Raw genomic sequence first — 25,900 nt, 5'->3', positions numbered from 1 at the left:
ACGTAAAAGACTTTCGAAGAAACTATTGCTTGAAGAGTTTTTCAATTTTGAAAGATAGAAACATTATGCTCGAAACTTATGAGGAAAAAAAACACTCTTAATAATATTTCATCCTACCTCACTAGAAGAAGAAAGTTATATTTCCTAGGAGCTTCCTATACGTTAAGTATAGATGTTTCTACAATGAGTAATGTAACAGGTAGTAGCTTCTGCATCTACTTTCAGTCGTATGTGATAAAATGCTGGTGCATAAAACTTTATTAGATTAGGTTAGGTTATTTAAACATAGCAAAGCAGATGAGGGCTATGTGCTTAAGGAAAGGTGTATTTTCGTGGAAATTCTCTGATTAAGAGAAATATACTCATATTTGCGACACACATAAGAAGAAGGACGAAAACCAACCTTGCAGCCGGTCTATTAGCTTGGATTCTAACTACCAGTATTCAGTTGTCTTAATTACTCTGCCACTGGTAAATCAAAATTTCGTCAAGATAATAATATTTATCAAGCAGAATTATATGCAATCGATTCAACGCACACAATTCAAGACACAATGCTCGCTGATATAACATACATAAATAACAAATCCAGCCTAAAGCTATATGTGCGAACATCTAGAAAAGCTTACTTGTAAAAAGTATAAGAACATAAATTTAAAACAGTGCAGAGCAAATTCACTTAAATGGGCTAAGTCACAAAATTATAAAACCAGGAAATAAACTAGGTGACAAGTTGGCATATCATACACTGTGAAGTACCTTCGCCTTAATTCTTAATCTTGAAACCGAAGAAAAAACTCGCAGCACAAGTGGCAGGGGACCTGAAGTAAAAATTTAAGAGTATTAGAATAACTTGTAACTGTTTTTCCCAAGTGCTACTAATTTTGAAACTGAATACGTTTGCAACTCAATTATTTATTTACCATTGACCAGTGCCCTGTAGCTAAGAAGATTCGGAAAAATTTCAACAGATAAGTTCACAAGTGACAACATCCATTATTTGTATAAATGGCCATTTACAAAGGAATGACAACTAAAACAACTGTCTGGTAAAATGTAGTAAAACATAAAAGAATCTAACACAAATTTATCAAAAGAGTTAATTACGGAATTTATAAAAAATATTGCAGTTAACTTAATAGCAATAACAGCACACTGAAGAGCTCATGACAGTTTTTCATTATGTCCCAAAACAGTCTTTTACGGGTGTACTAATTTTTGTTGAAAATAGTTTTCCTTTTTATGTATTTTACCAAATATTCATTAGATTTCTCTATGTAGTAACTTTTGTTGAAAACAGTTTTCCTTTTTATGTATTTTACCAAGTATTCATTAGATTTCCCTGTGTAGTAATTTTTTTTGAAAATAGTTTTCCTTTTTATGTATTTTACCAAGTATTCATTAGATTTCCCTGTGTAGTAATTTTTTTTAAATAGTTTTCTTTTTTTATGTATTTTATTAAGTATTCATCAGATTTCCCTGCCTAGTAAATTTTGTTGAAAATAGTTTTCCTTTCTATGTATTTTACCAAGTATTCATTAGATTTCCTATCTTATTTTGGTTCTTTTAAAGACATTATTTTATTATTTATTCATGTAAATATTACAGTACATTTTGTTTTCTCAGCAGTTAAATATAATCATGCATTGTAATAATGAATTCTTTCAAACCTGAAATATCATAACTTATATAGAACCTGTAGTTGTAGTAGTGCGGCGTTGTGTTGTTCTCTATTTGTAAACTTAGTTGTAACAGCCCGGATTATTAGACTGCATCTATTAGCTGTATATTTTATACTGAAACTGTATATAGGAATTGATATTGTAGTTATTCTGCCTTTCAGCACCTGTAGCCGTGATTTGTTGCAACAAATGGCATTCATTATGTTAAATGCTATTGCAAATTGCATATGTATCATCAAAGTATCAATTTCATGAGTTTTTGTCATCATTTGGCTCTACATACCGTTGAGTAGATTATGCAAGAACAAAGCTGGTTAGTGTATCAGCTATCTGTTTTCTGAAGGGCATTATAAAATTGTATTTGAGTTTATAATATGTTAATTTTGGTGGAAAAGCATAATTAACATAAAAACGATGGTGGAAAAAGCGTCATGTCATAAAAACGATGGTGGAAAAAGCATTTTTTATGGTGATTCTAAAACTGTAGTGCTAAATGATAATTCCAAGAAAGCCACTGTAAAAGTTTAACAGACCTAAAATGCCAAAAATATCAAAATAACTCTCTGGCAGGACTATCTGGTTTCTGAAATATACAACACATTCTCGCTGCTTCCGAATACAGAACTGTATGACCAGAGGAGTAGCTTACACTTAAAAAGAATCGGTAATCAGCTACAATATCAAGGGTGAGCGTACAGCACTCTTTCAAAAACGGTCTGTATATAAATATTTCCCATTAACAGGAATATGGCAATATACACAACTGTAAAAAGAAATTCCCGGATTAACTCAGTAGCTCACCAACAGATGCGTAGATCCACCAATAATTCTCTTATATCTTCCTTATATCTAATATAATATATCATCTCTTATTTATATCTATTCTTAAACGACTTCCTGAAGTTAAATGGTGCTGTAACAGAGAAACTTTAAATATAACTTCCAAAATGTATATTATTTTCAACTAGTCCTGAATTTTTGTAACGAAGTGTTGCTTTCTGCTTCTGATCGGGTGATTCTGATAGGGCCTCAAAACTCTTCGAAACAAAGTTTTACGAATCAGTTCTAGAGGAGTCAAGAACACGCCTATTTTAGCGATGCAGCTACTGATAAAAAAATAACCTTTGAATAATGTGATTAAAAAAGATGCTACTATTCTTTAAAACAGGTTAATTAGACTCCCTAGCAACTCCTTTGACTAGACTACAATCACAATCAAGAATGTAACCTGAAAATTCAAAGGTGTTTTGTCCCATGTGGGCATGATATTGACCCTTTCCATTTAATTAACAATACACCTACTGAATTACTCTCTCTTGTTAACCCCTCGGACTACATAGACTTTGATGGACCTAAATCAGAAAATGGAACAGTCAGACTGCTGTCCTGAAGCACTACGTGCAATTGCTCTGGAAACTAGCCATGATCGCTATCCTAAATAACTTCACATCTGTACAGATGGTTCCGTTCCGGACTTTACTCAAGGAACTGGGGCTGGTAGTTTTTGGGAACGTTTTTAATTTTATCTGCCAGTTGAAAATTTTACGACTCAATTTGATGGTGAGCAGGGATCAATCTATGTAACTCTTCAGCAACTTTCTATTCGTCAGAATTCCTTTCAGAGGACTGTGATCCTCTCTAATTCAACGTCTGCTCTTCAGCTGCAATATTCAACATCTGCTTTATCATCTAATCAGGAGAATAAAAGCCCTCGCGTACAGCAGGATAGATTTCTGTTTGAGAGAATTCAACAAATGGTCTTTCCAGTGACAACCTCCCACTATGGTGTTGAGGGAAATCAGAAAGTCGACTTTTTTGCGGAAAGAGATTGAAGTTTAATTCAGAAAACAACAAAAATTTTTCCTTTCATTCTTCAAACCTGGAGATTAAAAGAATCTTCCGTCGGTCCTTTCATACAGTGTCTGCTCACTTTTCCTGTACTAAATCCTGGAGTGTACTCAACACTAATTTTCATCTTGTTCCGGATGCTCTTTATGTAGCTGCGGTGACCATTTTTAGACTGCTGATTGTATCAGTGTCTATTTGTTTCATTTTGGTATTGTCGAATCTTCTGTGTGTATTTTGTGTTCAAATGGATATGACGGCTGCTCACGTGCACAAATTTCGGCATTTATCTCATTTTATTTTATTATCATCTTGTGGTAAAATATTGAAGAGCATGCAGCCTAATGATCTAGTTGCCAAAAGGTTGGCATTTGATAAATTTAAAACAACTATTGTGTCTTTTAGAAAATAGAATATAGGAATATTCATAGGATGGTCCACACGATCACAAACCAAGCCGAGTTGCCTATTCTTTTTTATGTTTCCACATGCAAATTCCTTCTGTGACAGAAGACAAAATGAAAAATGATTCATCAGATGAAATAACAGATTTCCAGTTATCTAAACTCTAATGTTCACTGAACCTTGCTCGTAGTTGTTACTAATATCAGTAATGAATGGATTGTGTGTTGCAACAGGTAAAAATTTTAAATTGGTTGCTTTAATTGAAACAGAATTTTTCAGAACAGAGTTTAACTTCGTTATTGTTCGCTTTGATGGATTTTTAGATTATGGGGACAGAAATTGTGTTATTGTTCAATGAGTCTCGTCTCTCATATTGCCTTAAAGTTTTCGGTTTAGAAACGCTTGCTTTTGCAATAGCCAGCTTAATTCTGGAATAGTTTTCTTTTTGAGATATTCGCAATTTCATTCTGTATAGATGCATTTAAAAAAACCTGGAGTAATAATAATACTTTTTTGAACGTTCATTATAGCTTCCCAGCATATGATTGCACCAATATTTCTATTATATCAAAAATTTCTATATGTTCTTTTTGGAGGTTTTCAGAAAAAAATTCTGATATTTTTCCTTTGATTATTAAACAGGGTATTAAAAAAAAAGTGAATATAAAGTTTATTTTCTTGAATAGTGATTCCAAACGTGTACTGCCAAATACAAGTTAAAATAAAATTAAGATTTTGCGAAAAATAATCACTACTAAGACGGTACTTTGAACTCTGCAACCACACCCACACACCCACACCCACCCACACCCACACCCACACACCCACACACCCCCACACACACCCACCCACACCCACACCCACACCCACACACACACATATATATACACAAATATGTTCAGATATATGTACACATATATGTTCTCGCACAGCAAAATGTTCCATGTATTGGTGCAAAAATCGCCGAAGAGCAGTGTGAAAAATGATAACTAGTAAAAAGAATTCGTGCAGAGAGCTTAAATTTTCAGGACTACAGTTTCGAAGTTAAAATGAAACCTCCTTTTCAGCTGCAAGAGTAAAAATGTCTCATACTGCTGAAGAAGGGGGTAGTATTTAACCCTCGAAAATATAATCTTGCAAATTTACGTATATTAATTGTTTTACGCTAGATGTAAAATCATTTATATTACCTTGGAAAAGAAAAATAACAGTTTTAAACCTCACAATAACTTAAATTGATTTGGTTTATTTAATTATGAAAAAGGACTCGAAGACTATCTGCCTAAGGAGAGGGATGGCTTAGTGGAGAACTTTCTAAGGGAAACTGGCTTGTACGCAATGCATGCATTTCGAAAACCACAAAACGCCCATGCAGCCAGCCCATTCACCGGGATTCGAAACTACCTGTATACAGCGGCTTCACTGCTCGGCCGCTCGTGAGCCTACGGTAACAAATAAAAAACCATGTTGCTAACCGTATTTAGGTGGTGATTTATCAGTCCGATTAAAATTTTTGCAGTATTATTAAAATCACATTCTAGTAATCACAGATTCGTAGAATTCGAAACCGTGCTATTGTTTTGAAGGATAAAATCAGAAAGATGACAAACAGAACCCGGAATTAGTGAACGGTATTCTTGGTTAAAATCTTGAAGTAGTATGATTTACACAACATTTACTTCATAAGTGCATAAAATCCTCCTTTTTCATGAAGAATTTTTCTTTCCAAGAACACGCATGATTCTCGAAATGTCTGCGCATCAGAAGCAAACTTGCATAATAGATAACTTACTGAGAGTTGGAATAACACATAATAGTGTGGCTTTTAAATTCCTGTTTCGAATAATTTTTAATCTTACGATAGAGAACAGCAGTTCTACACAATAGTCGCGTATTGATGAAAAGAAGCTATTATTTCAAAATAATACAATGGGTTCCTTTAAAAGATTTCCTCGAAGGATTTTGTAACTTCCAGATGCTACTATTTACTTTAGAACTATACTGTTATATGATTCTAATTTAGCTATGCATTCAAAACACCATAAACTCTTAATTATTCATCTTTTTTTAACTCACAAGAATCCAATAATAAGCGGAAAAAACCATAATAAAGAAATAAGCCTTATAGTAAGCAAGCGATAAGCAACGGAGGACGTGGGCACAAAACGAAACTCTACTACGGCTTTAGGGATACTTCTAAAAATAGAGTTTAATTCAAAAAATAAATAAAGCTTAGATTTTTTAGGCCTTCTTCTGGAAAAAGTTTAATGTTCTTTATTTTAGGAGTATATTGACATTCCTTCGATTTTATAAATAAAGTTATATAATTAAACTCGAATATTGTGCGACTTAAAGTTACCAACATGACTCATTCTTTCCCTTTGATATTCAGCTTTACTTTCTCCTTTCTGCATTTCTATTAGCTGCACTTCAAATCCCTTAATCAGAGAAATCTGATATGGTTTTTTTGATTTTGACTTTGTGCATTTCTCACGCTCGTTTTCTTCTTTAAAGTGTTATGAAATGATCTCAACGTAATACGATATTGCCATCTATTCATGGCAAAATCCTCCCTCTTTTTATTCTCAGGCATGAATACTGTTAAGCTTCTAACTTCACGTCTATCACTCTTTTTTAAATCATTATATTGAATCTTTCTACTGTCTTCCAAAACTCCAAGTTTTAATCTTCTATAAAAGCTAAAAGACTTTTCAGAGGATTTATTCAGTTGAAACAAGGTAATCTAAAAAATAATAATTCTCATCCAGTTAATGGTGAATTCAATGTGTATAAAAAAGTTATGCTAACATTTAAGGAGCAAATTTCTCTGTTCAAGTTCAGACAACTTTCAGAAACAAGGTATTCTTGTTAAAATTCATAATAAAACTAATACAGTAATTTAATAAATGGCTCATAATTCAACTAAATTAAATATAGAGTCATTGTAGTCTCAAAATTAATTATAACTTAATTATTATATATGCTGATAATGTGAGAATGTACAGCATATGTATTATCAAAAGAAAGACAGAATTTTGTGTTAGAATTTTATTATTAGAGTGTAATAGTATTTTAAAAGCAAGAAATCCCAAATAAAGAGTAAAAGACAAATGGAAAATTTTTATTTAATTTTCATGCATTAAATACAAAGCAATAGATTAATGATCGCAACCCATAAAAAAAGCTACAAATGCAATCACCCATGCAAATGATTAGTGAAGAGTTATTCATGCAGACATCATAGTTTAAATATGTAAGGAACTTGTACCAGATAAAAGAATGGTTATTAGTGAAAGAAGTTTAAAGGTCAGCTCGGATGCCTGATCTGCTTGAGATAATTTACCTGGATCATCTGTTGTTGAAGTAACTGTTGCTGAATGAGTTGAGAAGCATCAACCATTGGCACTGTCATACCTATGAAATCATTATAGAAATTCAATTTCCTGCATTAACATTTGAAGTAATAACTAAATATTGAAAACATCTTAGAAGGTTAGTATAATGCAGGACTGCAATCCTTTCTGATTTGCAAGCGCCTTTATTGCATTTAATCTTTAACGTATTATTAAAGATTGAGTGTAGTGAGTGATCTAAGCGAATAAAGCATAGGAGATACACAACTTCAGTTTGGACATTTTCTTCATTTTATATAACAACGTTATATTTATACATGCATTTTTTTTTCACAACACAAGTTATTAAAAGTAATGTTTCGTTCTGAACAAACACATATTAAGCAATCAAGTGTTTATAACTATTATGATGAATTATGAGAGAAATTTATAACTTTTCTGTGTGGTATATGCAAGACCAGATTAAGACTTCCAAAGCACTCTGAGGCTTTTGGTGCCCTCACATACATTTTTGCCAGTTTTTCTTCATTTTTTCTCTCGAAGTCTGAGTTTAACTGCACCATATATTCCATACTGGCAATGAGAAATTTTTATGGTGCTCCTTTCCTTAAATTTCAAGAACTTTCCTGTTGTGCCATCCTTTCTTTTGTGCCCTAAGCATGTATTTATTTTGATTAATGGTTAATCTGGCCCTGTGTATATGAAGAAATAAATTTGCAGTATGTTTCCTTTTAATTCCAAAAATGCATAAAACAGTTTTTTAATATAACTAAATGTTGAGATATTAAAGTTAATAGATTCTAATCTGATATTTATCATCATACTATACTAATTCAGGAGTGACTATTTTACTAAGAAAATTTGTAGCCCATTTGCTGGGTAAAGGAAAGATCTAAAATATTGAATTTTTATTGAAAACAGAGTTAAAATTTTTTAATCATACACTGACTTCATCGTTTTCATAGTCATAATATAATTTTATGCATATTAGTTTAAATTTTAAAAGTATGAAAGTTTTCAAAAATTTAAATTGCTTTTAGGGCATTTTGCAAAAACTCATAATCATTTTAATTGTATGAAAAAAAAAAAAAAAAAAAAAGGAATTCATTTGCATTTATGTTATGTGGAAATGAAGTTTTGTAATCAAGATGTTAAGTATTCAGATCATGGAGGGAGTATTATTGAAATTTTTCAGTTAGTCCAATTTAAACAACGAGATTTGCTGAATACAAGGTTAACATAAATGATTCATTCATTTTGAAAAGGCTATATTTTCAAAAGTATTTCACGTACACACATGAAAGATAAAGAGCCACAAACTAACCAAGTTTGTACATACTGTACAAATATTCAGTATGTGACCCGCTGGTGACACAACACACGTCCTGACGATAATCGAGCTCATTCCACACATTTTGTAACATTGTTATCCAGATGTTCGTCCTGTCAACTCAGCAGATGTTCGAAATACCACAAAAAGCTGTGTGGAAGATTTTGCGTCAATGGTTGTATTTCAAACCGTAACCATATGTAGCTCCTGTAACATTTGAAGCCTGTTATCTAGATTTTTCCGTCAGCATACAGGAAGCATTCGAGGATGAAGCTGAAAATACAGGAAACGCCACCAAGCTGATATTCAGCGATGAAGCAACGTTCCACTTATTCGAGAAACTATAGTGAAATAGTAAAAAAAAAACCTGCTGAGTTTTTGGTTCTTTTCGTATATTTTTCATGTGTGTAAGCGTAGTACTTTTGAAAATATAGCCCTTTTAAAATGAATGAATTATCTATGCTAACCCTTTAGATTCTGTTACAATATCGCACACAATGGAAGAAATTATTCACATGTCTTTCTTGACAAATCCACTGAAATTAGTGTAACTAAAATTAGTGTACAATTACTAAAATTAGTGTAGAACAAAATGAGTTTACACTAAAATTTAGTGTCCAGTTACTAAAATTAGTGTACAATAAAATGAGTTTACACTAAAATTTAGTGTCCAGTTACTAAAATTAGTGTACAAGTACACAATGGAAGAAACTATTCATATATTTTCTTGACAAATCCACTAAAATTAATTAAAATCTAATGGATGAATATATTATATGTAATATTTTCTCAACATGCTTTCATCTATGCCTATAGTGTTAAAAAAATGTTTTATTGATGAATAGTTTAAACACAATGATCAAGCTGTTGTGTAGATACAGCTTTAGAATATTTTTTAAATTGCATTCACATTGGAATTATAATCTTCATAACATTTAAAGTTTTAACTTTGAAATTAAGAATTTGAATTTAAGAATTATTAAGTATGAAGATTTAATTAATTTAAGAAGAATTCCTTATTCTGAATTTAAGTTCATGCAAACTTGTCAGCATCAAATTACAAGATTTATTACATGAAATTTCATAATTAATATGACTTGAATTACTCATCTAAGTTTGGTAATTTGTAATTTATTCACTAAACTGATAGAAGCAAAAAAACATAACTTTTAAAATAAGTAGATTTCGCCTTTAAATAAAATTGATTATGCATTTCAAAAAAGTATAATTTCGGTCTGTTTTCTTAGGAATCAAATGATCTCCTAAGTGAGCGCTACATAATAATCTCTGAAAGATCTTTTCAAAATCAAAATTAAAGCAAATGTAAGATAAAATTTTCTCAATTTTAAAGTTACCGAAGTGAAATTCTGCTAACAATTTTACCAGTGTTAATTTCAACTAAAGAGGTATTTCACTGAATTTGCTACACTATTCACTTAATAGCGTAGTAAAAAAATTTAGGATTTTAAGTTTTAGATTCATTTGCACAATAACACTCTGTGAAAACAGGAGATTTAATGAATGGGTCATGGAAAACAGCATTGGAAAGTAAATTTAAAATGTATTCTTTTCAACTATAATTATGTTATTTTGCTATATTACATATTCTGACCTTTGTTATTTTTTAAAGTAATATGAATTCTGCTGTCAGTACCATAACTTTGCTAGAATTTAGATGCCCATTACAGAACTGGTGCTAGGTTCTTTGCCATCTGGGGCAGCCTTTATGGCTCTTAAATTTAGCCTTCCAGTGCATCCCTGAATTAAAAAAAAATTGCCATCCCTACATTCTGCAGCCCAGTGCAATCACACTGTCTTTGGTGCTGTCCCTATAATATATGAAATGTTCGACTTTTGAAATCAACATTTCCTATGAATCACCACGAATTTAATTTAAAAATTCCTTTCTCTATGCTATGAATTACAGATCATATTCCACTGATCTCGAGACGCTTCAAATTGTTAAGGGATTGTTATTACATTCTTGGAAATCATCCCTTCAGTCTCTGTACAGTAGCACTCTAACTATCTGGAATTCGGATATTCGAAAATTTGAATTATTTGGATCCCTTGTTTTTTTTCTTTGTAGATCATGGAAATTTAAGTTTCTAATTAATTTATTATAGAGTTTTATTTTTTCTTCTGATTTAAATAACATAAACGGCTCTGGCTCTTAGAACACAATTCTACAATAAAACAGAGAACATTGTAAACTTCTCAATTAAATTTCCATACTTATTACAAGACAGATGTGTAATCATTTTTATATTGCAAATTTTATAACTGTTGTTTCAATAAAGACGTTTTAATTAAGCTTTAGTCGAACAGAATTTTCTTCAAGAAAATTTCTGAAAAATATTACTTAATTTTAATACAACAAAAAAGTGTAATTAGTTTTTTTTGGTGCCTATGTAAATAAAATTTCATTTCAGTATTTTATTTTAGTTGAAACAAAAAAGGTGTTATGCATTTAGGTAAATAATTTTGTTGCTTAGTTTTCTAAGAAAAATGTGTTATAGATCGTGCTATGTGTAGATAAAAATTGTAATATTTTCTTAACAGCATGACAATCGATTAAATTCTCGAACTTATAATAGACATGACATTATAATAGATAAGTACTTGACTTACAGAAAGGAAAAAAAAAATCAACGGAATTATCTAAATGTTTTGAGTATCCAGAGGCTGTTATATAATCCAGATGTTTAAAATTATAGTAAATTTTAGAATATATCAAAAATAAGCTATTTTTTGCTGTATAATTTGCAGTCTATTTGACATTCTTCAATGTTTGAAAGAGCTACGCAAATATAAATTCTAAACCAGATTCATAATGCCTTTACAAGGTTGATTTAGAGTTACACGAAAAGATTACAGAATATTTACCGGAGAGATTGTAAAGTGGTAAGTTGTTTGCTCCGGTCGTGGAAGATGCTGAAGAATTTCCCGCGTTTACTCCACCCGCTGACAATGCTGGAGAGGGTGTCGACAAATTCGATGTCATGTTTTGAGAATGCAAACCACCAGAAGAGGATCGTTGCTAAAATTGAAGAATTAGCATTCAGTATAATAGAAAACACATTAATTTACATTTTTAGACACATTAAATTAGTGATATCTCAGTCAAAAGTGACATGATATCAGAGGTATTAAGGAAGTTTTTCAAAATATGATGGATACTTCAGTTTGGTCATTTACCTGTGTGTCAACTCCACCTCCCACTGCTTTTCCACCACCTTTCAATGCTTTTGCGAGACTTTCAGCATTTCCAAGATCGCTAAATTCTTCTTTCATTGGCTCTGCAAGTAAATCATCAAGAATTTCGTAGGGGTCTATAGCTGACACATTTTTGGAAAACCTGGCAGATTCTGAAATGCCACTTCCTTTGATGGATGCAGCAAGAGACCTAAATTGATAAATTTCTTATCAAAATGTGAGCATTTAAAAGACATAATTGATATTTAACAAATTTCAGTACTATCTCTGTCTATTAAAAATGACTAAATTCACAGAAATCCTTTTTCTATTTTCACAAATCATACTAAAATAAGACTGAGAAAAGGCTTAAAAATTCTGCATTCGTGCTAACATTTTTTATCCAAACTAGCACTCGATGATGATTTATAGGTAATTATACGAATTTTAAGACGCTTCCGGATGAATAGAAACGAATATGAAGAACTTAGAACTAGAAGCACATATTATTAAAAAGATTTTATTCAGACTATTGCTAACTATATATCTAAATAAATTTAGCACTATAAAAATACACCTCTGCAATTAAACAAAGGGCACTGTAAACTTTTTAATTAAACTCATACACTCATTACACAGCAAAAGTACAATCATTTTTACACGTAAATTTTATCAGGCGTCAGTTAATTATCAATAGTGCGAGTACTAAATTTTGCCTTTGCACTTATCTTCTGCTTTTTCAAATATTTATTGCTTCTTCTTTTTCCAAATTAATGTGAACTTAAAGGAACAAACTATCATGAAAACTTGACAAATGACTCCGATAACAAATACACATTATTAATTATTATCTAGTTGTCAAAAACAATTACAACAGCCCAGAAGCGTAGCTATGGTTTCCAGCGCCAGAGCCCAACTGAAGATTTTGCGCCCCTTTTCTGTGTGCCAAGAATAGAAAACATTGCATTCTAAAATTTTGGGACATCAATTTGGCGCCCTCTGGATGCTGCGTCCGGAGACAGATAATTCCCCTTGCCCTACCCTAGCTACGCCACTACAACAGCCTTTGCATGGAGGAGATTTCGGATGACATCAAAATGTAATGCAGGAAAAAAAATCGAAAAGTGCAAAATAATCCACAACTTTAACCACTTGCCCTGGAATGAATGCATCTCTTTAAACATCATGCCATTTGGGTGACTGCAACTGAACTTGCTTTTTATACTTACCAGTAAAGAATATTTAAAAGGAAAAAATCGTAGAGTAAGTTAAGGGGTGTTGGAACTCAAAAATCTTCAAAAAATTGTGATTTCGCATTTTTACATTTTCAAATTCTCTACACTTTTTTCTTTCTAAAAATACCATTCTTTAATCTCTATGAAAATTAGAACTGTAAAAAATCTAGTTTTAATTTGTCATCGAATACTTTGATCAATGAGGATTTTTACATAAAAAAAAGAGTTTTTCTCCAAAACGCTTTTTTTTTTTTTTTTTTTTTTTTTTTTAATACTCGATGTACCTTTTCTCGCAAACTACAGGTATCTACAGTTTTTATGGCTTATTTATTAGGATTCCTAATGTTTACTGAAATGTGCTTTTTGTGATAAACTAAGAAAAAAATTTTTTCTTATTTTTTTGTGTGAGAAAAGTGCTAAATTTTACTATGCCTAACAAAATATTCTGCAAATTACTCTAAACTCAAAATGTTTCAAAAGCTTATTTCAGTATAAACAGATAGGTGTACTTTAATTACACAAAAAATTTCAAGCGTGTATCTACAGCAGATTTTGAGAAAAGGTACATCGAAAATGACCAATTTAACATTGTTGGTATAGGGGTTGCTGATATCCTTTAAGAAACAATCTACTATCTAAATAAAAGGTTTGAAACCAATATAACCAATTCAATCCATCAAAATAAATATACTTTGGTGTAAAATTTTTAACTCGACTGACATGTTAAATTTAAAATATACACGAATTAAAATGAACTAAAAAATTTCCAATGCTACTGCAATAAAATATATTGTCATGTTAATAAGACCAATAGTACAGTTTTTTTTTTCCCCGGGAGATGTCGGTCATGTCTACAAAGATGTCGATAACTGGTTCTGAGCTCTTAAAGCAAAATTTTGCGAATATTCTCATTTCAAGTTCTTGTTCAAGTTGCAATTATAGCGCTTAGGCATATGTATTTGTGAAACTAATGTCCGCTAAAATCATACAACTTCTATTTGCTCTCTCAGCTCGGCTGAATAATGTCAAATTTCGATCAGTAATAGGCATCAAAAAATTATCTAAATTAATAAATATTTTGTGGAATATCTTCACAAATTTTATACTTAAAATTTTTCTCTTACGAAGCGAATTTTCATATCTAGCTTATTGAAGCATAATTAACACTTTACTAATGAGATATTTCGGTCCAAATGAATCATATCAGTTTTTTATATATAGGTTTTATATTTACAGAATCCTCCCATACCTAGAGCTAAAACTGTTCTCTTGCATCATGCACTTTTATTTTTTTGGAGAAGCTTTGGAACTGAAAATACATGCTTAGATTAATTTCTAGAGAAATAAAGTATTTACACGTAATTTTCTTATCAAATACTCTGTTCAAAAGAAGTGAAGAATGTATCCTCAATTCTTTGATATCAATGGAACTGGGACATTTTTTAAACTCATCAAATATTCATTTTTTTGTAATTCGAATACTGATGAACAATCCTTGATTATAATATACTTCACGCAGATTTTAAATTGAAACAACATAAATTATTTTGAAACAGTTCATGCAAGAATTCTTGGCCCCTCCTATTATTTATTTATTATTATTTTTATTTATTATATTATTATTACGTAGTATTACTAATTATGATTATTTATTAATTTATTATTACTTATCATTAATTATTATTATTATTATTGTATTATGTTACTATTTATCCTTTATTTAAAATTATTTATTGATTCTTGGTTGTTTTCAAATGTTACTATTTCAAATGTTGGCTGTTTTCGAATATTTTCAAATTTTCATTCATTTAAAACCGTTTCTACCTGGGTATAAATTCTTTTAATTGAAGTAAAGATTTTGACACAACTAAATTCATAGTAATTTCTTTATTTTATACCTTTTAAGCTTAAGGGAAGTTTCAAAGATATGGTACACTTTCATAAGCAAGCAAATAACATAATTAAGTACATTAAAATATTTTCAATAATCCTTGAACGGAACTGCATTAAGAAACTACTATACATTAAAATTAATTTATCAGATTTGCTATTCAGTTTAGGAAGTTTCGTAGATAAAGCTTTGATTCAATCTTAGTAGCGACCTTATTTTACCGTTTTTTTTTAAATCTTCATTTCCCCCCTCTTGGGCTATTACTATACATCTTTAATATCTTATGTTTCAAAGTTTTATAAGAAGCACCTGTTTAGTAGGAGCTCCTGGAAATGGGAATTACTTCCTGGATTTGTCCATTTACTACGTACTTATAGCATATAAAAATCATTCCCTGCAATTCTAGATATGTTTGTAACATAGAAATTGCTGCTATTTGATATCACTCCTGAACTACGTTAAAAAAAAGCAGCAAATTAAAATCTACGATCATTTTTTAAACTTACAGGATTTATCAGCATTAAAAGCAGTAGAACTAAAAGCAAAAGAGGGCGATTTTCAATTAAAAACAGGCTCAAAGAAATGAAATGGCTTGAATATAAGTGTAAAGCATATTTTACTCAAATAGTATGCAATTTAAATACCTGGCGTCGCTCAGCTCATCCAGGTTACCATCTAAAACAGGGTTGAATAAGTCATCTAAATATTGGTCTAAATCTGACGTATGAGAAGGAATACGGACATTTTTCACATGGGATGCTAATGAGGGTGCTTCTGAAGTATCGGACATGGCGGAACTCTTAGGGCCTCCGACACTGCTATAATCATCACGGTTGCGGTCGATATGGGCCTTTGTAGAATGTGAATGAACTTTACCCGTTTGCTGTTTACCACCATACTTCACATAACGTGTGGACTCTGTGGTACGACTACATCGGGAGCCATCAGGATCTGGCAGGAAATCATCTGGTTCAGCATCTTCGTCTTCGTCTCCGTTCATTTCCGGGAAATCGAATTCTGGAAACTCGATAGCATCGTTCGAAGCCTGAAAGAAATAATATTAGTATGCTCATGACAATGTTCTAGATCTCAATCAGCATCTGATTTTCAATTTTGATACTTCTTTTTCAAGAAGAGAAATTTTAAATAAATGCATCATTATTATGAATATGCTCAGGGATTCAAACTTCAGAAAATATTTAAACATTTCTGTATTTAACTTAGTTTCTAACTTACAATTTCATATGCAAACAAATTATTTGAATTTTATTCAGAAAAAAAAAAAAAAAAAAAAAAAAAAAAAAACTAATTTCATTTTAATTTTTTGGAGCGGAATACTGTCTCACAAAATGTGATAATTTGAGTAGAATATTCATATTATGCCACTGTATTGCTATCCACGGGACACTTTAGACCTGTGGATCATAAATACTTCTAATTATAAATGTTCCGGTTTGTAATCACAAATAAAGGTAATACGACTTGTTGCATTAAAATTCGATTACACGGTTTTCTGCTCTAATGCTGAATATTAATTTGTTTGATAGAGACAAACAAAATATTAATGAAGCAGGGACAATAAAAATTTTGATAAATATCACCAGAGTAAGTAATCTATTTTAAGCATTTCGAAGATCATTAAACACTCTACTATGCAGTTTCTAATTATTTCATATTGAATTAATTACATAGCAAGAAAATATATACTACTGGCCACTAAACTTCAACACGATGAAGGAAAGCAAACACACACAAAAAATATTTTTTGTACGTAAACAGTACGGCATGAAGACAAAATGATTAAATTTGTAAGCGCAGAGTAGAACTGGGCTTGGATGATGAAACGAGTAATTCATTCCATGCTGCTTCAAGTTTATGCCACACTCATCAATCGCATCAGCAAGCCACGCCCGGTTATTTTCAATGGTGCCGTGTAGACTAGAGCAGCAGTCGAATACCCTGTGTATCGAGGTTGGTTAGAACACGACCTGGCAGTGTGTGGTCTTGTGTTATCTTATTGAAAAATGGCGTTTGGCAGGCCTTGAAGATAAGGCACGGCCATTCGACGTAAGATGTCAGAAATCTGCATTCAAATTACCGTCGATCCGAGCTAAAGATGTGCATGTAGTGAACCCAATGGCTGCTCAAACCATCACATCAGGTGCAGGGCCCCTATGTTGATATCGAATGCAAAGAGGCGACGTGCGGTCTCTTCGGAGCCTCCAGACACGTATACGGCCATCAGAATACTGCACGCGAACCGGGGCTTGTCTGAAAAGACGACATTGTGCCATTCCTGTATCCAGCTTCGTCATTCCGTGTACCACGTCGCCGTTTCTCTCTGTGCTGCAATGTCAAAGAAAACCGAAGTAATGGTCACCGTGCTGACACTCCACGCTGCTACAAGCGTCGGCGTACCGTATGAGCGGATGCTGGGCGTGCTGCAGACATGCCCATTTTCTGACTAATGATACGTAGTGCGGTTGTACGGTTTTGCAGGGTTGACTTCACAATATGACTGTCCTTTCGGGTATTTGTCATGGGAGGGCACCGAAATCCTGCATGCCATTCGGTATGACCATCAGGCCCTCAGGAACCCATTGATTTCACATTCGCATGACAATGGTTGGATGTTGACAAACGCGACAAGCCGTACTGCTGTTATCACTGATCCACACTCTCGGTAGACAACGATCCTGACTCTATCGAATTAATACATTTGCTGGTAAGCATTTCTTCTTCTTACTCGAGGCATAACACGATATTCTGAGCAAACTTCTACCTTACAATACGCTTCCCGAATGAGAAATCCACTACACAACTTTTCTTTTACGCAGCACTTCAGATATCGTTTCTCCCTCCTGCGTCGTTGACACGCGCTGAAACACTAATCATTTGCATATCCAAACCTCTTCTTCCTTTCATGTGATTTTGACCTTCGTCCGATCATTCCTTCCTGGTGTTGCAATTTTAATGGTCAGCAGTGTATGTTAGTTAAATCTAAGAAAATAATGAAACCCGCGACGTCAATGTAAGCCCTACCCCTAAAACAAGCCTTAGTTATGGTCGTTAACCAAACACGGGTATCTTATTGCCGAATGACCAAGTGCAGACGCTATATGCATGGTACATTTGAAATAAACTTGATTGAGAAAAATTAGAATTTTCAGTATACAATATGTCGCTTTAGCTAGGGATGTTCAGCATTTGATTCAAGAATTCATTTAAAAAAAAAATAAATCTTGAGGCTCAGATAAAATGAGTGCGAAAAAAAAATGCTATTCCGTCGAGAACAAGAAAGAAATTATGGAAAACTCCAGTGATAAAAATCTTAAAGCTTTCTGCAAAGAGACGAGGTTGGATCTACGAATGGTCCCAAAAAGAGGATGAGACTACAAAAACATCAGTCAACAGGTCCAGGTCGACAAAGAAAATGCCAAGAAGGGTAAATGTGGATCGGTTCGGCAACTATTATTTCCTGACTTGGAATACATGACCTGTGAATGGATTGCAGACACATGAGCAAAGTGTTTGGTTGTTCGCAGGGTAGATAGCATTTGCCCTTGCAGCGGCACCATAGCTAGAGAAATCACCAGATGAATTCAAAGCATCACAACAATAAGTGGATGGCTTCCTTCAGCAATATGAACTGTCAAACTGGTCACTGTTCACTGTTAAACTGTTTACAAACAGATCGTCAACACTGTTCAAAATGGAAGATTCTGAAGTGCTCAAAATTGCACTTGCATTCTACTGTTTCGTTGATAACATTGAACTCTCCAAGGGCCAACTTTCAAACATGATTGCGATGGATGAAATTGCAGTGTTTATAGATCAAGGGTCTCAAACTACCATTGACCGCAGGGGAGTGCCCCTTCGATATGCATTTCCTCCACTAGTTACGAAAGTGCACAAAATACATGTAAATACATTACATGTATTTTGGCAATTCGTCTCGATGGAAACACCCCACCCCCTGTAATCATCTCTAAAGGCTGGAAAGAGAAAATCGAACGTGTTTCAAGTATTTATATTTTTGAGACTGAAAAATCTTGGTGTACAAAAGCCGCAATAAGAAAATAGGTCGATTTATTTCTACCACTTGTTTTGCGAAGTGGCCAAAGAGGTATGCTATTGCGAGATTCTGGCAGCACTCACTGTGTTAAAACCACGAAGAATTTTCTTGCACAAACAAGAATCTATTAAATAATTCCCAAATGAATGACTGAATATCTTTCAACTCTTGAGATTGCAACGAACAAACTATTTAAAGACCATTAAGCACTGAAATCAGTGACTACGCTGAAAATAGAAATATAAGAAATCAACGAGGAAATTTTGGAAAGCCTAAGGTATAAGAAGTCGCTATTTGGGTGAAGAGTGCATGGGATAAAATAACGGACAGCTATGTTGTCAATGCCTTACAAGCAAGCTGCATAGACAAGAAGACATCTGAGGAGAGTTCTATTGCTTAACATTAGACGATAGGGCCAATGATCTTAGAGGAAATGAAGGCGCAAAACATTCAAATCAGAATTCGTGATTTTGAGCTTCATGAAGTTGTTCCAGAAGAAGACAACACGGCTGTATTAGAATAAATGATATTGTTCAGTTCTGAATATTTCTTGAGCCTGAATGAAGGTATTTATTTAACCTAAGGAAATGTATTTCTTGAATATGAACAAATGCTAATTATTGTGCATGAAAAATAAAGCATCTCCTGGAAAAAAAAAAAGGGTTTTCGAGTGTCTTTTGCAGCAAAAATTATATGACCGGGTCTTATTTTCGGGGAAACACAATAATTCATGAAAAGGAACAATTGCTCGTATGTTTTGAAAGAATACTAAATTTCTACTCACCTGTGAAGATGAACTTGCATCTCGCACAGCATGATTATTACCACTTCCATTTAGGTCAGGCGAATGGCCATTGATTTTGCCCGTTTCTTCAAGACTAGGAGTTACACCGCGACCAACGCTACTTCCATCACGACGACTGCCAGCATCACTAGCGTCTGTTTTGGTGCTCTTGAGCAATTCTTGACGAGAAAAGTACCTGTCATTAAGCGCTGATGACGCTAATCCCAGCTCATCCTGCCATGCACTGGACTGAGCGGGTGAATTAGAAGCCTTGGTATGATGCTGCATGTCATCTAAGATTTCGGATCTCTGCTGGGATGTGCTTGAATTAGTTTTGGAGGCCAAGTAACGTTTGTTGAGTTTACTAGTTTCTGAGAGTCCTTGTATCTCTCTTTCATTGTACCGTTCATTTAGTTTACTTTTGGATAATCCCAACATTGATCCTATTGGTTCTGGTCTGGATTTAGATAGATGATTGTCTTCTACAACTAAATCAGATCTAGTTGTTTTACCATTCTCAAAGTAGCGATCGTTGAGGGCACTAGTCTTAGAGAGAGGAGGTTCGGCCTTTACCACATCCTCCAGCAATCTTTCATGAGAAGTTGCTCTCAAACGTTCTTTCTTTCTTTCTCGAGAAACTGAGTACAGAAAAATTTATTATTATTAGAAGAAAACATATAACATTCTAAGGAACACACTTATACAATTATTAAATAATAAACGAAACTCTGCAGCGACATTTATTTGATATCTTTTTACTGCATTTCTAATACCTTTCATGCTAGTTTCTTAATCAAGTACCAGCATGAAAGATATCGTTTAATCTGAATAATTAGTTATTAATACAAAGTCAACAAAGAATACTATCTACATGCGTTTTCATACGAACATAGGACAATGGACTACTCGTAATAGCCTAGTTGCATTTTTTATTAGATAAATATCTTAATCATGGTTTTTCTGGGCAAGGCGACGGAACAACAAACATTAATGACCTAAATAAATTCACTATCTCGAAAAGAGTTGCATCAAATTCGCATATTTTAGTTCTAATTTCGAACTGAAGTGCCAAAAATATAAGTGTTTATAAAATCCTTATAACTAGATGTTGATCATTTTAATCGATTTGAAAGTTAATTGGGAAACTGGCAGTTCGAAATCAGTATACAGATCAAGATCCTCACCCCCCCCTAAAATGCGAGATTACCTTTTGTAATGAAATTACAGGCTAATTTTAAATATTATTCTAAGGATACATATTTTAATAGGGGAAACAAAGAACTAACGGACATATCCTAAAGCAAATAATGAGTTTGCTTTTATTAATTTGTAGAAAGGAAATGCGGTATGCAAATTAGAAATATATTTTGTAGTTGTTAATACAAGACTAACATAAAAGGCCAGGCATGGCAGTGTTTTATGCTTTAACAAATATACAGATACTAAAGAATGCGGATAAAGTTAGGTTATGACTGGAGTAAGGAATTTGGTTACAACTGGAACTTGATTTAAGAAATAAAATCTTTTTATATTTCCACTTACCATAGTCGACAGAAGAATGTTGATCAACTCTCGTAATGTCATCTATGGATCGAGATTTCACTGGTTGTCTGTAACGGATTGGAGCTGGTGGAGATTCGTCAATATCCATTTCAAACGTGTTAATACGCTCAGGATTATGCGGCCTGTAACAAAAATGATTATGTATCAAATACGTAGAGGTGAGATTAGTCTTAAAATGTAGAAAGATTACACGAGATCTATTATTTAGAAGCCTAAAATATATGAGTAATTTCCTTATAGAAATATAATTTTATCAAAAATAAAAGAACCATTTGCATCTAGTTCTTTAAAAATTGATGAAAGGTACACCTAAAGTTGACAGCAGAATTAGATAACGCATATGCATCTTCTAATTTCTCGCAACAATTTTTACAGATAATAAGTGAGTTTTAAAGATACTAAAAATCATTCTAATTGTATAAATTGTTACTGAATAATCTGCTACAAACTTTTATCATGTAATTGCAAAAGTTGACAAATTTCTTTTAGCTCTCCCAAAATTGTTTAAATGTTAAATGAGTTTTTTTAATTACAGGTGCGAAAGATTCACATTGGTAGTAATTCTATATGTATCTGATTCAACATGACGTTGATTTTTAAACGTTAATGAATCTTTCATTTTGAGTCTTATTGAGGTACAACCAAGCATTTTGAAAGTAGTATCACTTTGAAAGTAGTATCACATTGCAAGAAGTCGAAAAATAAGTAGAAATTTCATTACTATGAGCATCATGTACTCAGTGAACAGAATGCACTATTACTAATAGAAAGCAACAGATAATATTAACAGAAAACTAACAAATTTTTAAATTAATTATATGTCTATTTTTCCTGTTAATTATATAAAAGTTATTTGATTATGAAGTACACTATAACTTAAGTGTTATAAAAATATATTTTTTTACCTTTCCTTATTTTTTTTTTTTTTTTTTTTTTTTTTTTTTTTTTTGATTCAGTAATTAAAACTAGAATTTCAATTTTTCAGTATTGGTTTACAGGAAACGAAAAGTAAAATGAAAAGTATTATGTTAAATTTAGTATTTCTGAAAATAAAACAAATCATTTTAATACCTGACTATTTTAATTTGGCATAAAAAATTATCAGTACAACAAAATTTTCCGATTGTTGCAAAGGAAATACTAAATAAAACCTAAGGTAAAAAGTCCACCTTTTTTAGGAGAGAAAAATAATAATGTACTATCCTGCAACACACAATGCTATGACCAAATGCGTAGCAGATTAATTTTAATAAACATACTAAAAATATATCCCCATTTTCAAAGCAAGAAAAAATAGTTCGGAAAGCTAACTGATGTATCTGAGGAAAATTAAGTATTACTATGAATTTACAACAACAGTTTATTAGCAAGACGATTTTTCCTTAGAAATTTTCGATAATAATACAATTATATGTTATTCCTAATATAGAAAATGATTGGTAGAATAGAAAACAAATCTAACAGAAAATATACACTTAATGAAATTGAGAACTCACGATGTGGCCCACGCAGTAGAAGAGTCAGAGATTGTCTTATTTTTATTCGCAGAAACTAAAAAGAAAGACTTGCAGACTGGGAATGCAGGAGGAATTTCGGTCTCTGAAATAAGGTCTAGGACGTAATCGTAACCATTTAACTCATAGAGATCCCCGTCGTCGTCTAAATCCACGGTCCAGCCGTAACAATCATCCACTCCCCTATCAAAAAATAAACACATTATATAATAAAACAAAGTAAAAATTAATTGAACAGCATAATCGTTACTACTAGAAATTTTAGACACTGAACAATTCGGAAGAATTAATAAAACCTACAGGCCAAGAAGGCCGTGGAACCCACAGAAGTCAGAAATAACTACTTCTATGATGGGACCAACGTCATTTCCCCTTTCCTAGCTAAAATTCTAACGCATATAATATCAACGGTTAATAATACCAAAAATATAACCCAAAATGTTGAAAATGTGACACAACAGATATAAAAGTATAATGACGATCTAAATAGCAGCCTCGAATAGAAATGTGTCTAATATAGTGTGAATGAGCGAAAACGCTTGAGAACTCCTGGTTTAGACAAGTTCAAGTTCTACGAGTTGATGCCTGTGTATTAATAAATTAAATATCGCGAAAGGGTTATAACACAAAATATAAACTGAAATGTTGTTTTAAAATCGGGTTCGAACATTTTATAGATGTCTTTTCGGACCCAAATCGGATAATTCTGAAATTTCCTACGAATTTTTTGTGTTATTATAAGGTGTTGACTATATTCCAAGTTATGAAATAAGTTTGCCCAAGCAGAGTGAATATTAATACAACCTTCATAGTACATACATAGCTTTCTTATAAATATTAAATTTAATCTTCGAAATCCTATAAGGAGAATGATACAGAAGAAGTTTAGGGACCAAACATACTTAGTAATGCAATGTTCCTATTAAGAACGGACAAAAATTGCAATTTTTAAATATTTAGAAGCTTTGAAGCTATAGATGATATATCTGTAGAATTCAGATAGTAACTACTGCTAGGTAGTTAAAAGAAAAAAATTTACAGTGATGATTAAAAAAAAATGAGTCTAATTTTGTGGTGGAAAGTACGCAGTTGCAATAAACTAAGCAATGAAAGGCATCAGAAAAATAAATTTGAAAGCGGTAATAACCTCAGGTAATAATACAAATTAGCATATAACTACACTTAATTTGGCTCTAATTTCAATAATCGAATAGATAAAAAGTTTCTGGCAATTTAATTAGGGGAATCTTTAGGTTTATCTTATCTACAACATTTATTAGAAAAACTGGAACCTATTTTTATTTTTAAACAGAAGTTCGATATTTTCACTATCAGCGGTTTAAAGCAAACAATTACTGGAGTCGAAGATAGAGATAAGATTTGAAAACATATTCTTAGAACATTGTTTGCTTTTTATCTTAATGTTTCATCATGGTATGCATCTTTAGGCCAATGGATTTTGGATTTTTGTTACAGGAGGTATTGCAGCACCTCCCGCCAATGTAAACTTAACTGAAAAAGCTTTCGAGAAGGACTTTCTAAGAACTCTTCTGCTGGGTTAGGACTAGATGGTTCAGATCGATACAATAGAAAACATTTTAAAGGAAACTGACTTGTTTTCACATTATTTGTTAGAGGAATATCAGAAAAAATCCTCTCAGGCAACTCAAACTATCCTCACTTACTGCCGAAAGATCGCGCGAAGACCTTCCATAACAGCAGGAACAAGCCATCCCACCTCATTTATTTTAGATACTGAATTCAAAATGAATATTTAATACTTATATTTTATATCTTAAAATAAATGATCATGCATCTAAAATTGAAAAGTTTTATAACAAAAATTTTATACAAAATCTTGCTATATATGCGTAATATAAAGCACTTAAGTGTAACTGTAATATATATGCAATTTTATTTATCATACATGCTTAAAATTTTACGACATGGAATTAACTATAGTGAGGCCCAATGCTAAAAATATTAGAACCTATTATTATACATGAATTTGTATTTGGACTGCGGAAAATAATATTCCTTACATAGTATAACTACGCATAATTTTTTTTTTTAGTCCAAAGGGATTTGAATCCCGAAGGACTATTAGTTTCGTTTTGGCATTTTGCGTCGGACTCATAAATGTCGGTTCACTTTTCAAACTGTTGCCACAAAATGTTAGAGTCCTGCATTATATTTGAAGAAATTAAATAATGAAAAATCTGCATAAATGTATGTATATTTCTCGTATTGTGATAAAACAACGGTACATAGAGTCATCGAATTTTGAATAACGTAATCCTCCAACGAATATGAGCATGTGGAAGACCAAATTTGAAATTTGAAATTTGTTTTATGATCGATTTCCAATTTTTTAAAACTTTGACGAATTTTTGATTAACAAACTCAAGGATTTCAAAGCGAGGAATGGCAACGTTGTGCAGAAAAAACATTTTTATCTCCAGCGCGTGAGTCTCTGCATCGGAAATTCTAAAGATATGCTCGTTTTAAAACTATTTTGCGATATTGCTGTTGCACTGGATCTTATGGTTTAAGTGCGAGGAACATGATATTTAATAAAGAAAGGTAACACACAAAATGTTAAAAAACGCCCCTTTAAACGTAATTTAAAATCTGAAACATTTCAGATTTTTTTTTTTTTTTTTTTTTTTTTTTTTTGTACGATTATTTTTCAGTAAAGTCTTAATGATGGCAGGTGCAAATGTGAAACTCGATCTAGCCAGTTTTATCAGTAAGTGATTCAGAATTCGCAGATCTTCTATTTATTTGACAATAATATCATATCAATCTTTTCTCTGATAAGAAAAGTGCTTCTAAATCAACAACACAGTTTTTTTTTTTTTTTTTTTTTTTTTTTTTTTTTTTTTTAAGTTCTTCATTTCTCTTACATTATTTAAATAAGTTGGTATTAATGTACACTTTTTAATGAGTTTCTCTTTTTTACAGTTGCTAAATAAAGTTTAATTTATCACATTTAATTATAAAATTTCTGCTAATGTATCAAATCTTG

At 32.2% G+C, this 25,900-nt stretch overlaps 1 protein-coding gene across 1 annotated transcript in view; it reads right to left on the bottom strand.

Moving 5' to 3' along the window:
• Positions 1 to 25,900, bottom strand: part of Myo10A (unconventional myosin 10A) — a 388,389-nt gene that overhangs the window by 116,098 nt on the left and 246,391 nt on the right. The window contains exons 27-33 of the mRNA XM_035365884.2: positions 22,855 to 23,055; positions 21,338 to 21,480; positions 19,796 to 20,433; positions 15,581 to 15,981; positions 11,814 to 12,021; positions 11,502 to 11,655; positions 7,276 to 7,346 (exon numbers count right to left, since the gene is read on the bottom strand). Of these exons, the coding sequence (XP_035221775.1) occupies positions 7,276 to 7,346; positions 11,502 to 11,655; positions 11,814 to 12,021; positions 15,581 to 15,981; positions 19,796 to 20,433; positions 21,338 to 21,480; positions 22,855 to 23,055 (1,816 nt within the window). The remainder of the gene's footprint in view (positions 1 to 7,275; positions 7,347 to 11,501; positions 11,656 to 11,813; positions 12,022 to 15,580; positions 15,982 to 19,795; positions 20,434 to 21,337; positions 21,481 to 22,854; positions 23,056 to 25,900) is intronic.

The sequence above is a fragment of the Stegodyphus dumicola genome, chromosome 9, assembly GCF_044657685.1.
Source record: "Stegodyphus dumicola isolate Sdum_Otavi_A_Nest chromosome 9, ASM4465768v1".
Classification (NCBI taxonomy): domain Eukaryota; kingdom Metazoa; phylum Arthropoda; class Arachnida; order Araneae; family Eresidae; genus Stegodyphus; species Stegodyphus dumicola.
This window is presented reverse-complemented; position numbering and strand designations above follow the sequence as displayed.